This window comes from Mastacembelus armatus, chromosome 18, assembly GCF_900324485.2.
Source record: "Mastacembelus armatus chromosome 18, fMasArm1.2, whole genome shotgun sequence".
Taxonomy (NCBI): domain Eukaryota; kingdom Metazoa; phylum Chordata; class Actinopteri; order Synbranchiformes; family Mastacembelidae; genus Mastacembelus; species Mastacembelus armatus.
Window position 1 is genome coordinate 6,483,046 of NC_046650.1, and position 17,189 is coordinate 6,500,234.

At 42.6% G+C, this 17,189-nt stretch overlaps 1 protein-coding gene across 2 annotated transcripts in view; it reads right to left on the minus strand.

Moving 5' to 3' along the window:
* sema4f (sema domain, immunoglobulin domain (Ig), transmembrane domain (TM) and short cytoplasmic domain, (semaphorin) 4F) overlaps positions 1-16,761 on the minus strand; it is a 41,712-nt gene extending 24,951 nt beyond the window's left edge. The window contains exon 1 of one of the 2 annotated variants that reach the window (XM_026299196.1): positions 15,954-16,761. In XM_026299196.1, coding sequence (XP_026154981.1) covers positions 15,954-16,062 — 109 coding nt within the window. In that variant the 5' untranslated portion in view covers positions 16,063-16,761. Of the gene's footprint in view, positions 1-15,947 lie in introns of both variants that reach the window. The other variant, XM_026299195.1, reaches the window with a different exon arrangement.
* Positions 16,762-17,189: the final 428 nt, after the last annotated feature.

The following is a 17,189-nucleotide window of genomic DNA, read 5'->3' on the forward strand; positions in this document are numbered from 1 at the left end:
AGTGTTGTTGTTGGTGCAAAGAAAGCCCTCGCACGGATTTATGCAAAGACGTGTGTGTGTGTGTGTATAAAAATGTGTGTGAAAGTGAGTTACAAACTCGACTCTGCTGTTCATGAGTCATAAATGCGAAGAAATAAAAGACACTACATGCAACTGGAAGCAGAACATAACTGCTGCACAGACAGAACGCAGAGGGCTCAGTTCATTAACCACAATGTACAAGTGAATATTGAACCATAAGGAAGGAAAAGGTCATCACTGTACTGAGTGCACAGTAAATATACAAAGAAACCACAACAAAGAGCTTTGGCAGGAATGATGGGAGCATTAAAATGAACACATATTAGGAAATTCCCATTTTCTGAAGATGCGATTTGAATGGAAACAGCCTGTGGACTTCCAGGAAACAATCTTAAAAGAAGGAACAAGTTTGGCTGCTCTTTTGTACTTCTGTTGAACGCCTTTGATCCAGCTCTTCTTAGAAAATTTTTAATAGTGCAGGAGTGTCGATGTGCACCAGGACACACACTCAAACACAGAAATGAATCCTCACTGATTTTTGATTTGAGGAAACCAATTTCTCTTTTTCTTTCTAAAGAGCACATTAGTTTAAAGTGAGCTCAGCCTCCTAACACTGTGAGAAAACTAAATGAGCTTCTTGCAATTAGACCAGCTCTCAAAACCTTTTTGTTATAAGAACAAAAGAGAAGAATGTGGAAGACACAAATGAGCTGCTGATTAGTATTTCAAAAGAAGCAAATGAGCGACCTACAGGATGGTTGCGGAATCAGAATTTTCCATTATTGATTTTTTTGTCATATTCAAAATATGTTTACACATTTTATAAACAGAAAAGTAAAATAACGAGTCTGAAGTTTCATATGCCGATACACACACAGGTAAAACGAACACTTCAGGCTCTTATGGAGAACCTATATCTGCAGGCAATGCCCGCCCACTCACTTATCCCTGTCAATCACACACACCTGCAGAACCTGCTCTACAACTGTACTGTGTGAGTGTGTGCGTGCACGCCGGTGTGTTGAGTAAGACAAAAACCGGGTCAGCTCAGGGTGGTCAATCATCAGCAAAAACCTACCAAGCTTGTTACTGCGCCAAAAACCAAGGTAAGGAAGAGGAAGCCATAGAGAGAGAGGGGTTATGGTTAATGTAGTTGTAGTGTAGTGTAGTGTGGTTAGCTAATTGCATTAGCCTGACTCCTTTCCTGGAATGCAGTTTTTACAGGGCCAACATCCTCCATGTGCTTCCTCCTAGTAGCACATGGTGACTAACAGATATTCTGCAGCACCACAGACTCTGCTTACACCTTCAGGCTCTGGCTTGGTGCGAGATCAGTATTTTACTCTCCAAATTCAAACTGATGTATTTGTTTGCTGCTTTGTTTGCTCTATGCTTCATTGCACTGCAGAGTTGTCCCTTCTGTTTCAACCTAAAACTACTACATACTAGTAAAGAAATATAGTTTCTGATTGGTGGATTTGGATGAGTAAGTGAAGCTGAAACTATTAAAGCATGAGAACAAAAATAGGATTTTGAAAATTCAGATTCACCAAAAATATACCTGTGAATATCATTATATAAAACAATGGCCACTGTGAATGTACTGTAACTTTAAGTGTAACCTGGAGGAGCTAAATTTGAGAAAATGTAGGCACGATCCTGCTTGTGTTGCTGAACTGACCAGCATGTAATCCTGCTCATTAGCTTGTTTTCCCTGCTGTCACTATGGTGCCACAGATCATCCTGTGTGTACTGACGTGTGCACTGCTTCACTGGCACGAGAAGCGTGAGTCAGCACGATGCGGCACCACAACTCAGGTGATTTAGGCTCTCTTCAGCTTCCTTCTGAGGCCAAACTGCAACTCGTAACTCCAGATGGATGAAAGGAACTCGCTGGGTTAAAAAAAACAAAAAAACATGAGGCTGCAGCCAGGACTATATAAAGTCTTGAAAGGATGAGTCTGATTACATCCACCCATAGCCTGAGGAGACGCTGTGCTGTGACATTACGTAATCAGAATAAAGATCAGTCATTCATGTTTGTGTTTGGAGGTGGAGAGCAGAAACACACACACACAACAAGGTGTGTACATACTTTACAACACACAGAATATGTGCTGAGTACATGACTGTGTCTCTCGCTCGTGCACACACACACAAACACACACACACAGGTATATCGACATGGAGAGCACTGCACATCTAATTGATGTTGACCTTGCAAACAAAGACAGCAGATCTCTCCTGTGCTTTTCATTTCCCTTCACTTCAGAGCAAATAGAAATAAAATCCTCTCTTCCTTCTCTGACACTTTCATCAGCCCCTTTAGAGGAAAAAGGTAATTTCTAAAAGTTACACCTCCATCCCTCCATCTTCTGCCCTCCCTACAGTGTGACTTTCCTTTCAGCTACCTCTCTGTCAGCGCCGGCTCCATCCACTGTGTGAGCCAGCAGGGGTGGTTGCTCTTATTTAATAAGCCCCTGTCACGCAGATTAATGCCCGCCGATTATAAACCCCCCTCGTACTGGGTCAAACCAACTGTCTGCTTGATTAAACCCAAAGGGAGAGACAGCGCGGGTCGTACTGTGAGAGAGGGGGAGACATATAGACGGAAAAATCTCCTTTTCTCTCCTCTCAGAATCCCATCGCTCTACAGGACATGACAGCTCGTCTTGATTCCCTGCCCTTACTTCTCATCTTTCTTCTTACTTCCCATCCTGAGAAAATGTTTTCTGCATACATCTTCCACCGAGGGCTCAATGAAAAGTCGTTATATATTAAAAAGCAACAATACACTGTTAAAAAGAAAAGCTCCAATAGTTACATTATAAAGGAAACAACTACTTTAATCTCCTCTACCCCCTTCCTTCATAATCACTAAAGGGCCTCAAATCCTCTTGTTCACACTTAAGTGACTCCACCACCCACATAATCCTGTGGCAGGTCTGATTTGTTTTTGCAGAGCACACACTGACAACACAATGCAGACAAACAAATCCTCACACATGCAAAAAAATAACACGCAAAACAAAACCGGTGAAATTCCAACCCGACAGCAAAACCTGACGAGGTCTGTTTATTATGCTTTACTACATACACACATGCACGCACACACAAAGATGCACCTGTTTGTGAAAACACACCTGGTGAAAGGAGCTCCACCCTCAGAAAACAGAACAAATGAAAAACAGAACAAATGAAAAACAAAGTATTGAGACTTAAAAAGACTCAGACAGAGAAAGGTTTAGATGTGTTGTGGCTGCCAGCTTGTGTGTGTGGGATGTTAAGTGTGAACATTCAAGTGTGTGTATATGTGTGGAAGTGTATAAGGTCAGTTTGTTCCAAGCAAAGCAAGATTAATGACCCTTAGCTCATTCCTGGCAAATGCCAACATCCCTCTCTCTCTCTCTCTCTCTTTCTGTGTGTGTGTGTGTGTGTGTGTGTGTGTGTGTAACAAGGAAAGCATATTTCCTTGCATATTTGATTTTATTTCTTTTTTAAATGTAAAAGTCAAAAAGGAACAATCAGTGTCATACTTTTACTACATACAAATACCCTGAACCTCATGCTCTTATAAGGATGGGTCCTGGAATCCGGCTTCTGTTAAGAGCATCTAAAGTAAGTGGTCTGACAGTTTCCCTAGTTGAGCAAGTTATTTTCATAACATAAGCAGTGCATGTTATCTGACATCTTTATCAGTGGATGATAGCTGTGAGGCCAATATAGCAGCACTGACTGCTTCACAATGGTTGGGCCGGTCTGGTAGCAAACTATCAAATGACAGACACACACGCACACATGCACAGAAAAGCAATAGCACAAAGACGACAACAGTGAGAAAAACACAGAAGCACAGGGTGAAAAGTCTATTTGCTCTCTCTTTCTGCCATTCATTTCCTGTTTCTCTCAACCAAACATGTTTCCTTCTACAATTCATTCTACTTTTAGCTCACAGACTGTTAAAGTTAGAATCCTTATTTATGTTACCCTGTGATTTTGCATGACCTGCATGGAGTTGCTAGACTGGCACACTTACTGTGGTTCGACTTGTTGCACTGCTCAGTAACTTACTGCATTCAGGGCTGAAAGTGGTTTTAAACCAGAGCAACTGCACAAGAAGATGCACAATATCAGACATTTTTCCACTTTCCTGCACTGACATCAACAGCAGGCTAAAATAAGAGGAGGGGGACTTTTTCTTACTGGGGGACTTAGGGAGGCTTTTTCCAGTGCTATTTGATTGAATATTGATTTTAGATATTGATTGATTGATTGATTGATTGATTGCAGTGTGGGATGAGGCTACAGTACGTTTATTCAGAGGAACTATATTAGAGTCATTTCCATTACCTTTAACTGCCACAAGCCTTTAACAAGCTACATGAATTAGAGCTTCACATTTAAAACAATACGCTGCATTACAATAATTATATTTTATTTTAGGTGAGACAACTTGAGACTGTGTGACCTTGAGACTTTGAAAGGCGCCATGAAATAAAATGTAAAAAAATGTATTATTAACTGTTCTGTCTCTTGCTGCGAGTCCTGGTCTGTGTATTTCTGAGGGTGTTTCTATTTAAACTACAGTGATGATGACATGCAAACTAACTGCCTATTCATTATGCAAACCAGTCAGCCTGACTAAACCAAACAGTGACAGCGTGATGTTCGACACGACATGGAGTGTACGTCAAAAAAAGACTGTAAGCAAAAGTTGATGTAAGCTAATGTTATTATTATGGTTAATTAATTCAATTGTCATATTTCATCTTCAGTCTCTAACTCTTCCCACTGTAAATATTCAGCAGCAACATCACTCAGTAAAGCTGGCCTCAGTTTTTAGGATTAGGATCGATCTCTATGCTTTAGTGAGTCACTACCTGTCCATACATAGCATGTACGATATTATTGCAGTGCTGGAAACTGTGTGAAGTAATTGTGGCGTTTTGGTGCTTTGAAAATCCTACTACACAAACACAGTACAGGTTATTATTTGGTGTTGAGAGGATTGTTTCCATCGGTAGGTACATAAAAGCTCCCTGAGCACCAACAATAAGGCATTAATACAGTAAATCATTCATCAGCACTGCAAACCCTAACCCTTCAGACAAAAAGCAGCCTAATCATATCTGAGAGACTCCATCAGCACCACAGCTGCACCGACTGCTTTGTGTCATCTGTGTTACTAGGTCACCTATGACTGACTTCCTCCACCACACACATACACACACTGACTTTCCATGGTCATACACACACACACACGCACACACCACACAAGCCTCGGAAAAACACATTATCAAAGTAATTCACATTAGGTTAAAACTATGAGCCTATTAGCAGTTGTCACACCCTGAGATTTCCTCTAGAGCATGAACACACACACACACACACACACACACATAGACTTTGACTTAACCCATATGTTTGGATGGGATAAGGCCACATCCCTTCTTAGTGTCTTTAACGCATTAAGGCCTTTCATTCAATTCCCTATTAGTGCCAGGGTCTACACAATAACACACAAACACCCCCCCCCCCCCCCCCCACACACACACAAACAATCCTATTAACAGATTTTTATCCATTCAATACTCAATTGGTTCAGTTGCTGAAAACCTCGATTTAGTACATTTTAATTGATGTAGGCATTTGTTAACTGCACCAAGTTCTAGTTGTGAATGCAATGATCCAGTAGAGATAATTTAGAGGGATGGACATTATTTTGTGTCTTGTAAAGTGGATTATACATCATACACTTAGCTAAGGCTTCGCCCATTATCAACCTATCTGTTTTTTTTTTTTGTTTAATTCAAACTCACATTTTTCTAGCAGTCAAAGCAACAGCTTAAAATTGGTCCAAAGATACTGGTATAAAAACATCAAACTGAGAAAGCAGCAAATCTTCACATCTAAGAATCTGGGTGACTGGAAGAAATCTGAACAGCTTGTTACATGGTTTGGTTATACACTATACCCCTGTACAGAATACATGTCCATGTTTCTGTTGTGCCGCTGCAACATATCAGACAGCACGATACTAATCTAATCTGGACTGCCGGGAGCTAATTTTCATTCTGTCCCATGTGGACCAGAGGGCGGTTTAACAAAAGCACTTAAGCTGATGAGCTCCTCCAAGACACAGGCCGCTGTGATGTCATGATGCAATCCACTCTCTGGTTCTGATGTCACATCCGATCATTTTAATTAAAACGTTAAATCATAACTGAATCACTGTCGCATCACATAGTTGTTTCACTTTGGGTCGTAGGTCATAATATATATATGTTGTATTAAACCTCTCCTTATATACAACAGCACTGTACTATTTATTAGACTCATTTTAAAACCAGGAAGTGTTCTCAGTGTTTATTTTAATGAGTGGTGACTGAGCTTTGTTCTCCACTCTCTTCCCTCCATAACAAAGGCTCAGTTAATGTGTTCTTAATGTGATGTCACCATCTCCGTCTATGAAGCACCTGGGTGGTGCTCTGTAATGTTGGCGTGCTTTTTAGATCAGTGTGATAATGCTTTTAGGAGGTTTTTTCAGCTGTTCTGATGTTACACACACACACACACACACACACACACAAATACACTTTTTAGGGAGCCTGTTTCCATTGTAATGTTAAGCTAAAAGATGAAAGTGTGGTGTCTGTCTGGCTCTAAAGACCCTCTCTCCATCTCTTTCTGTATTCCCTCTGGATACACACTTGCACATAAACGCACAAAGTACACATACAGGCTCAGCAGACACCTCAATTATGATAATGTGGATCAGCATTAATGTATCCTTACAGCACGGCTGGCTTTCAACAATGTTGTGTGTGTGTGTGTGTGTGAGTGAGCGTGTGTGTGAGTGAGCGTGTGTGTCCCAGACAGCAGCAGAGGAGGGGGAGCCACTGTATCTCGTTTAACACAGGTTACTCCCTCCAGAGAAGCAAAATGCCAAGGCCCTCAGCATTTCTACCTTCCTACACAAATGAAGACAAACACAAATAACACGCGCAGAGTTACAACACGAAGGTAAAATGAAGGTTTGATTTGGATGCAACCACAGAGAATATGAACAAATGGATACGATTCCAGAAAATGCCGAAGCCACAGTTTGCTGCCTTGTGCCTAATTTCAAAAGCACACGCCTCTGAGAAAATGATCCCGTGTGTTTTTTTTTTTCCAAATGTGTATGTGTATTGTTAGTGTGTGGGACTATTTCAACAGTCCAGATGGTCATAAATTTGTGCAGAAGAAACTCAGATCACACACTTCAAATAATCTAAAACATTCAAAATACATCATAACTAGTGGAGCAGGGCCTCACTAACTTAGATATTTTGTGAATGGACCATTTGAATGACCAAAATATTCTGAAAATGTACAAACTGATTTACACCTCCTAGAATTAACAAATATGATTTGATATGATCACACCACAAACACCAACAGTAGCGTTAATTACAGTCTCTCGTGGACAGTACACAGTACTATAAGCAGTATTACCACTATTAGCTCGGGAGAAGTACACAAGGATTATTTGAGAAAACATCTTTTGGTCAGTTCTCAGCAACTGCTCCACTTGAAAAGGTGTTTCCCCTCTCTCTTCGCTGCTGCAGCTCTTTCATCATAACCCTGCTGTTTCTTCCTCCTCCTCCACCTCCTCCTCTTCGTACCCCCTCCTCACTCCCAGACTCCCTCTCTCCCTGTAATTACCACCTCAGACTCCAATTAAAAGAAACCACAATAAAGAGAGCAGAGGAGGGAGACTGAGGGGCGGTAAGGGGACGATAGAGGGGACGGTGGTGAGTGAGACGGAGGGGGAATTTAATGAGAGGTTTGTCCACACACACGCACACACACACACACACACACACACACACACACACACACACACCCATAAAGACATGCACTGCAAAACCTATAACATTATAAGGTAATATAGGTAAATCCAAAACCCAAGCGAAAGGGAATGTACATGTCTGTATCTGTGAGCATGTATATGTAAATGTATGCATACGTATGCAAGTGTGTGTGTGTGTGTGTGTGTGTGAGAGAGAGAGAGAGAGAGAGAGAGAGAGAGACTGAGGAGGACTGCTGACAGTTCGGCCTTTGTGTTTGCTACTGCCTGCTTCCTGCCATTAAGGTTCCCAATGCTCTGTTTTCCTTAACTGCACACACACACACACACACACACACACACACACAATAAAAAAAAAGAAACATGCCAGTCGAGAATGATAAACAACAAAAGAGGAGAATTGGACATCAACAAGTCACACCACATAGCGCGAGAGAGGCAAAGTCAATACATGAATTTTAAACTGAACAGTGCATACACATACACTCTCTCACACACAAACACACAAAATAAAAGTGTACCAAAGAAGCCCTCTCTGTGGCGAAAGACACTAAATAATCAATAAACACAAAGTAGGAACAGCAGGGTATCCCTTACACTCAAGCTGTCTTTGTCTTCGTGTGTGTGTGAGTGTGTAAGGCAGAAATGGGTCTCATGGTTGTGAGCCAACCAAGACTGCCAGAAGACACACAAACACACACACATGCACAAAAGGAGTGTGAGAGAGGGAGTGTTGAGAGGTTGTTTGATTTACTAGACTGCCAAGGAGAGAACAGCACACAGAGGAAATAGATATCTGAGAGCATGACACACACACACACACACACACACACTACCCTCAGACGCCCTTACCATTTTAAACCATTTTATTTAGAAGATTCATTGCTCAGTTTATCTTTGCAGACAATGAGACTGAGTGTGTGTGTGTGTGTGTGTTCCAGACAGAAGTCACTGTGCTGACTTCATGACCAGGTGTGCTGCCTCGATCAGAGCACTGATATGCATGAGAGACCAAACACCCTGTAGTGTATATGTGCGTGGAAAAACACACACACACACGTTCCCAGACTGACTGAAGTGTAAATGAACTAAATGGTGGCTTTCTATTTTGATGGAACTAGATGAACCAAAGCCTGTCATGTGTTAGCAGGTTAAACCTGATGATCCAGTTCTGGTAAAAGATGATATTTCATTCGTGAAGGACTGTGGGCATCTTATCCTGTGTAACCCATATAACCAGTCTTTTATCATCTGCTAAAACATCTATAAAACACGTAGAGGAGGAAGCAATTAATATAATTTTTCACTCCTTTTAAATTTCCTCTGTGCATTTTGTACAGCTTTACTAGGCTAACTTACTATCTGTCTCCAGGTTTGCTTTGTGGTAATTGGATTAAACACTAATTAACTGAAGAATGTGAAACGTGTAAGCACCAAATCAGAGGCCTTGGAGATTTGCCCACTCTGCCTGATGCTAACCCAACCTTAAATATAGACCTCATTATTAGGAGCGCACTACAAGTTCATGCGTATGTGTGCAAGTCATCATGTGTTTGTACCTGACGTCAGAGGTTAACAGCAATCTCACTGTAGATAGATTTTAATCATAGTTCAACATACTATTTCATGTGCTCACAGCACTACAGCAGCACCACATGGATGAGTATCAGACATAATCAGGCCAAATCCTACTTTAATTATATTCCCCATGGCAACTGTATTTACATTCTTTACTTTTGATATAAAACAATGGTGGGATACACACATACTCATAGGACTGGAGTTACTACCGGAGAACTTCTGAGTCCACTGCAATGCAATCACCACGTTTGCCGTCTGTCAGCGAAAGTCAGCAGATTACCGAGCCTTTCGTCAGCTTCCCTAATGTTGTATTCACTGTCAACAAGCTCCGCTGGAAACTCAAGGGACAAAACTGGCCACCCAACTGCTTTGGGTGAATCTGCACAGATGCTTTAATACTGGTGCAATGCGAAAGCGGTAAAAGTGGAATTTACAAGACGCTGCATCTGCACTCACACTCAGCAGTCTGCACACAGTGACTTCTTCCAGCTTCCAAGTGTCTCTGAGAGTTAAAAACAGGGAATAAGCTGACTGTTTGCTACTGCCAGTGCAGTGCTGATGTGGGCCATTTGATCCCAGAATGCACCGTTCGCCTTTTAAACAACCTCCTTTGACAACAACATGCTGCTCATGTGGGTTTTATATATGACTGAGGCTGTTGATGGCAGAGGCTTGACTGAAATGTGTAAATCAATGAAGAGAAGACGCATGGTGAGATGAAGAGTGTGTTTGTGTGCATGTCTAGGCAGGAAAGGGCTAAAGGAAGTATCGTATTCTACTCATGAGAGGAGACAGAGAAAAATCTGTGTGTGTGCAAGGCCTTTCCTTCCCCTCCCTCTCTCTTTCCTTTGCCTTAATGCTGACACAGGTCCTGCACAAAGAGCGACACTCACACTCGAAGGACTAGCCGTGAATGTAAACAATCACCGCACAATCTCAACTGCTGTGAATCTGAAATCCGACCGAAAACACAAACCGGTCGATCAGTTTGTGACTTTTCTTTATTCCAGACTTCCAATCAGTCTAAATAAACAGTCACAAACTTGCAGAGGACTGCAGCTGAGTGTGTGTGTGTGTGTGTGTGTGTGTGTGTGTGTGAGACCTCCAAGACACTAACAGGTTAAGTGGATGCTGTCAATGCCTCAACATGAACAAGGTGACCCTGTGTGACCTCTGACCTCGCCTTAAACCTGTGACGCTTATCACCTCCTGACTTGTCTGGCTGGGTTTGTCCCAAAGGAGACGGATCAATGAAACTCTCTTTCATTGCATCATTAACTTTTAGTTTTGGTCTCTTTCCCCAGTGATTATCAGATCGGCTTTAAATTGTGGTGTTTCCTTGGTTCTACCTGTTTCTTCCCAGTTTCACCCTCTTTTCCTCCTTTTCACCTCCTTTCTTTGGTCATCACATCCCAACATCAAAAGTCAACCTCTTGTCTTTCTTCTCATTCTCCTTTTCTTCACCTTGAAGTGAAGTCAGTGAGCTTTATGATCAATACTGATTATTGGGATCAATGATGATCTCAGACAACAGTCAGCAATATTGAACAGCCAGGCCTCTGAGATATGAGACCATCCTCAAACTCATTGAAGAATTCAACCCATGGAGCCAAACTTTAAATTCATAACACCTCCGGGACTGTTCGGGTTTGATTAAAATCCTGAAAAGGCTTCACTTTACCTTGAAATTAAATAGAACAAGTGGTAGAAAAAAATAAAACTCTACAGATTAAGTGTACCCCGCGTGTCTAAATGCTGAAAACTGTTCTCTGTGCATTATAATTGGTTTCAACTGGCTTTCCATTGGATGGGATTTTCACGCAACAGAGGGCTATAAGGAGATGAGGGCAGAAAGCAGGAGTGAATCCCAATGAGTTCATACCACAAGCCTGAGCCGGCGTAAGTCAGTGCAGGTAATGCATACTGAAGGCCAGATACATGTTAGGCACTATCTACTAAAACCTTCAAGATCTAAACTCCAGATTACTCAACCAGCCTCAGGACTGTGACGCAACACATTTTTATGCACGAGGGAGTGACAACAAGGCTGGAAGGTGGAATGAATGAATGAATGATCCCACCAACAATACCAGCCTACCATGCTAATGACCTTCAAGTGCCCTGTGTTTGAATGGTAAACAGCACTGGTCAAACTAGGTGGGGAAATATGCATCAGAGTAAGAGTTACAGAATTGTGCCAAAGCGAAAAAGCCACCAAGAATCCCAATCATGAAATCCTTGTGGGAAAGCAACAAAAGGGGATTTGCTTGCGTAGACTGTGTATATGTGTGTGTGTGTGTGTGTGTGTGTGTGTGTGTGTGTGTGTGTGTGTGTGTGTGTGTGTGTGTGTGTGTGTGTGTGTGTGTGTGTGTGGCCTCTGACATCTGACTCGGTTTGACCTTTACTCTGACAAGCTCCAGTCACAGGAGTGCCCGGGTGGGCTGACCATTCACAAACAATGTGGGAGAGTATATGGACAACTCCGTACGTGTGCACCGCTAATGTCATTCTGGAGAACCAGAGGCGACGTCTGGGCCTCACAGAGAAAGCATTATGAGCAAAAAGCATATGAGAAGCTAATGAACTTCTCTGACGAACGTATGAAGGAGTGAGAGAATATTTTCTGTAGGTGGCCGACGAGAGCTGGGAATTTACTCCTAAATCTTTCAGTCCACCCTTCCTCTGCTTTATCTTTAATTCTTTTTGGGTAAATATGTGACCCATTTTAAAAGGTTTTTTACTAAGTCATAATAAATCACACTGTTCTGTTGAATTTTAAAGGTGAGATGAGCTGGGAATTGAAACTGATAGACACACTAAAAGCACTTCTGGTGCCTTTCTTCATTCCCATGGTACCGCTCTGCTCTGCCACGCCCTATCATCAACACTTCGCCGAAGGAAAGGGATGAGGGGCTGGAGGATGCAGGGATGAGAAAGAGGAAAAGACTGTTGTTCTCTGCATAACCACTTGACATTCCCTGGTGGGAGACAACAATGCAGCCATAACCAAACACATAATCTGCTGTAGTCCATATGTATTCTCACAGGCAAAGCCCAGTTCAGACAGTTGAGTGGTTAAACTCTTCCTGGACTAATCCCTGAGGCATTTTTCTGATATGCAAACACTGGAATAATAAGAATTTTGCACACCATGATCCAAATTTATGACAACTACATTCATTGTTTTACCCAGGAAACTGATTTGTGGAGGCGGTAAGCAGTGATTGTAATGGTCAAAGTCCAACTAGTGGTTATCAAATTCACACAGCATTAGATTGCACCTGATTGGGCTGTTTGTTTTTCCTTTTACCAACGTGCAACATGCTGCCCAGACTAACTACTGTGAAGCAAACGTATGATTTGAACAATCACCTGAAGTCCATGGTGAGACGAATATTAATGCACCCCATCTTGAAATCACCCCAGTTACTACATGTCAGTCATTCCAGTAAACACATGCTGTGTAAATGAATCTCTATTAGACGCAAACTTCCTCAATGTCGCACCGGTTTGTTGCACACCGCAAAAGACAAACAAAGCAACACAGGATATTCAACTTAAATGTCAAATTTATGTTACGCTCAATGATCAGAAACACTGGCGGTGCTCATTTAAGTGGGATATGTCCGTAGTCGCCATAAAGCAACATTTTCACCTGCCAAGTAAAATTCACAGTTTGGACCAGACCACACCACAGACACAAAGAGTCTCTGGCCCCACCCAACGCTTAACACTCTATAGTGAAATCAAGGTGCTAACTGTGTTTTCCAGTCTGCTTTAATTAGGCTTTGTCATAAGGGACTCCCACCCACCCACACACTCACATAGTTCACTGCTAGCCAAGTGCAAACGTTGGCACTAAAGCAGAAACAGACAATAGAGTAATAAATCTGAGTGCAACTGGAGTGAGAAATGTTTGAATAGAGATTCTGTTAAGCTACTGTTGACTGCAAACAAAGAAAAAAGTATAGTTTTAGTGATCCAAGCAGGTGGTACAGTAGGTAGGCACTGGGTGGCCTTATACATCTGCATACTTCTGAACTCACCAATCTAATCAAATCTGATGGAGCTTCCGTCTCCCACACTGTAAATGGACCCCGGTCCATTGAGCCGGTGCACCGCTGGGAGCCAGGCCTCCCCTTGTGTGCAGGCACCCTAATGAGTTTCATGTGAGGGGCATTAAAACGGCTGCTAGACCAGTAAAGCTGATGAGCACTCATTTATATTTTACCCTTAATCATATTTTTTGCTAAAATGTCCAGATACAAGTCCTGTATATAGTTTCCATGTTCTGATGTCTTTGAGATGGGTGTCAAATTGTTTATAAGAACACATCTATGAACAGCTTGTTTGTGCTGTCTTTAAATGAACATCCCACACTCTGGTGGTAACTTCATTATGCAGCGTGTAATTTCAGCCAAGCGGTTTTATGACTTTTTCCCCCAAACCACTTAACCAGCGAGTTGGAACAATTCCACTCTGACATTTATTATAACATCTTACAGATACAGACGTATCAGAGCAGCAATAAAGGCATTGAGAAATGAATAGATTTACTTAGGCTGTCACACATGGAGCAACTATAGAGGATTTTAGCAGAACTTTCCATTGACTTCAACATTCGGCTGTGTAATTAGTCACTCGACTGACCTAAGATAAACACACATATATCATCTGACTACTTGCTCATTACTCTTATGCAAGAGGCTTTCTATCATAAGACGCATGCAGACACCCAGCTTTAAACTCTGCTAGTATTCAATGTTGTTATGTGACTCTAGACACATTTATGTCTTGAGTCACTTTGATTTGACAAAAAACACTGACACTACATAAAACACAGAACTGACGCATTTCATCATCTACAAGTGTTTTGTGAAAAGAAGGAGGCCACTCTGGGGCATCATGTCTGACTCTTTCGCTCTATGTCTCCCTCTCTCTCTGTCATTGCTGTTTGGTGGCACTCGCTCCACCAAATGCACTATATTTGTTCTGGGGCCAGCATGCCACAGGCCACTGTTGCATAATGACACACTGGGTCGGGGAGCTGACTTAGAGACACTGCATTCATTCAGCAAATGAATCTGAATCAACAACCAGCAGCAACTGTCCTAAGTGATTTAAATGTAGGGCGATCAAAAACTGAGGGCTTAAGCTTTGCTGCAGAGAACACTGGTGCCGCAACCCCATTAATACAGGTCAGGTGACTGGAGTACAGGCTAACGGTCAATGGACACACAGTGACGCAACCTCTAAATCTTTCCTCCTTGCTGCTTCTGGGTGTAAATGCCATCATATGGTAGAGAGATACAGAAAGAACAAATCAGACACATAATAATCACAAGGGAGCGAAAGATGAAAAAACATCAGGCTCCATTGGAGAGATTGCACAAATAGAGCTATTACCCTGCAAACAGAGAAGACATTAGAAACAGGGATGAATGGGGAGGCATGGACAGACACACAATGCAATCCAATCTCCAAAAGGTCACAAAATAGCTTTATATGACTGCTGTGGCATAAGCTCCTTATTATTGTGTTGTGATGGATGCCTCCTCTCATTTTATGTTTTCCATTTTAACTGTCAGTCAGTTTTCAAGAAAACAGGAAGGCTCATGAGTCTGAGCGGCTGACCCTGACGGTGACAGCACAAAGAGGGAGCTTGTTAGAGAGCAGAGCTTGTGCTCCATTCACTCCGACTTCTAGTCATCCAAAATCTGCCTCTGACTCTCAGTCACCCTTCATCATTTCCCACTAAATATTTTTAAATATAGACATGCATATGATTTAAGAAGTGGTCTACCATCCAATCCTCTTCTATCGCCTGCATCCACTTTGCCGAACTGTCCCTGAGCAAGAAGTTGAATTACTACCAGCTTAAAGAACCGCTGATCCTGAACTCTGGCAAATGAAAAGACAAATCCCCTGCATACATCAATCCCTCTAGCGGGAAAGCATTTGGTTGAACTGCGCCTTTAAATTTGAGAGCTGCTACGTGTCTGGATCAGCCAGCAACCCGGTGTCTCTGCCCAGGCTGTGCACTTGTTGGCGTTGAGCAGAAACAACCCTGGCACCTGCTTGCTTCGCACCATTTATCAAGCCACAATAAATGCAGAAGGGAGCGCCTTGGCACCGCGCTCCGGGCGCGTAAACCAGCAGCGCACAGCGGTGGCTGACTACACGGACACAAAGTCAGGTTTCACTTTGGGTTACGTGTTACGTGCTCAACATCGCAAAAGGGCATACTCGTTCAAATAATATTAGACAACATGCAAATTCATTAAAGTTCTAGTGGCGGCTCTACCTGTTATCATCGTCATCCTCACCAGGAAGGACGATGAAGTCACTTACATCACTTTTATTTTGAATTCAGGATATCAAAGTAAAGAAAGTCCTTCCACAAAAACCGGAAAATCTGCTCTTAAAAATAAAACCTGAGCTTGGATCATCAGTACTCATGCACAAACATATTGCCATTCTGGTTTTTGTTTACCTTCACCTTTCCGGTTATACACGCCTTCCTGTCCGCTCAGGGTCGCTGCCCAGGAGGATCCAGAGATCAGCCACAGCGCCGGGAGCAGGAGCATCGTCGCACCGCCTGGTGTCATCGTGATTCGACTCCTGTCCGGGTCCAGAAGGGAGCTGGAGGTCCGACCCGAATTCAGTACCAAAGTCCCGGACTCGTGGTTTCAGCTGCGTTGCATGTTGGTCCTGATTTTGACTTCACAGATTTTTCTCAGATTAAAACTGCGCAGCGGTTTGTCCAATACTTTGACAAATAAGTTGGGATGATGATTTCTAATTCAAAGAAATGTTTCTATGATCTTTTCTTTTGCTACTGGGTTACAGGTTAGTCCTTCTCCTTGCTACAGTCTGCACAAAGCGCACAGAAGTGCCTGCATCCGCTCAGCGTAGAAATGAGGGTTGTATTATTTAGTCATGAACAGCGACACGCTGGAGAGCAGATGATTCGTTGTTTTAGTGACATCTGTGTTGTTCTGCGGCCCCAAACTGGGTCAAAGTAATCCAAAAGTAGCGTCCTCTAGTGCAGGAATAATGTCCAGTGTCCGGGACGATAATAAGCTGAAGCCTCGCTCTTGTCCCCGCTCCGTGCCCCGGTGTCTCCGCCTGTCCCAAACAAACCAACCTCTGTGCTCGTCTTCAGTTTCAAATAAAAAACAAAAAAAAAAAACAAAGGCGACATTAAATCAAGAAATTCATGTTTAAACGTACAACAAATACCGAGCGCGCGCGGTATCGAGAGCAGCGAAACGCGCAGTGACGACGCGCTGATCCACAGCTCGAGCTGTGAGTAGCAGCAAAGCGCCTCGCGCCTCGCGCCCCGCCCTTCTTCCAGCGCGGGGAGGGGACAACAGGTGAGGAGATGATGGTGACGTCACGGCGACAGGTGCAGGTCGAGTTTTTTTTTCTGAGGAAAGCGACTATTGTGAGACTTCTGAGGAAACTAAGGGTTTTTGTGAGGCTCTTTAAGGACTTATTCAGTGTGTGGTGATGGCTGGCACTGTGGTCAAAGAATAATCACAGGTTTCACTCTGACCACTAGTATAATAGCCTATTGTAGAGCTGCCCGCCCTGTCATTCAATGACATAAAAGCCTTTAGTGGTTAAAGTGAAACTGGTTATTACAATATCCCTGGAGGCTGCATTAAACACTTTCTCCTGAACTCAAAAGTCTGTTGGAAAGTTTAGACAGTTTGCATAAAAAGTGTGTTAT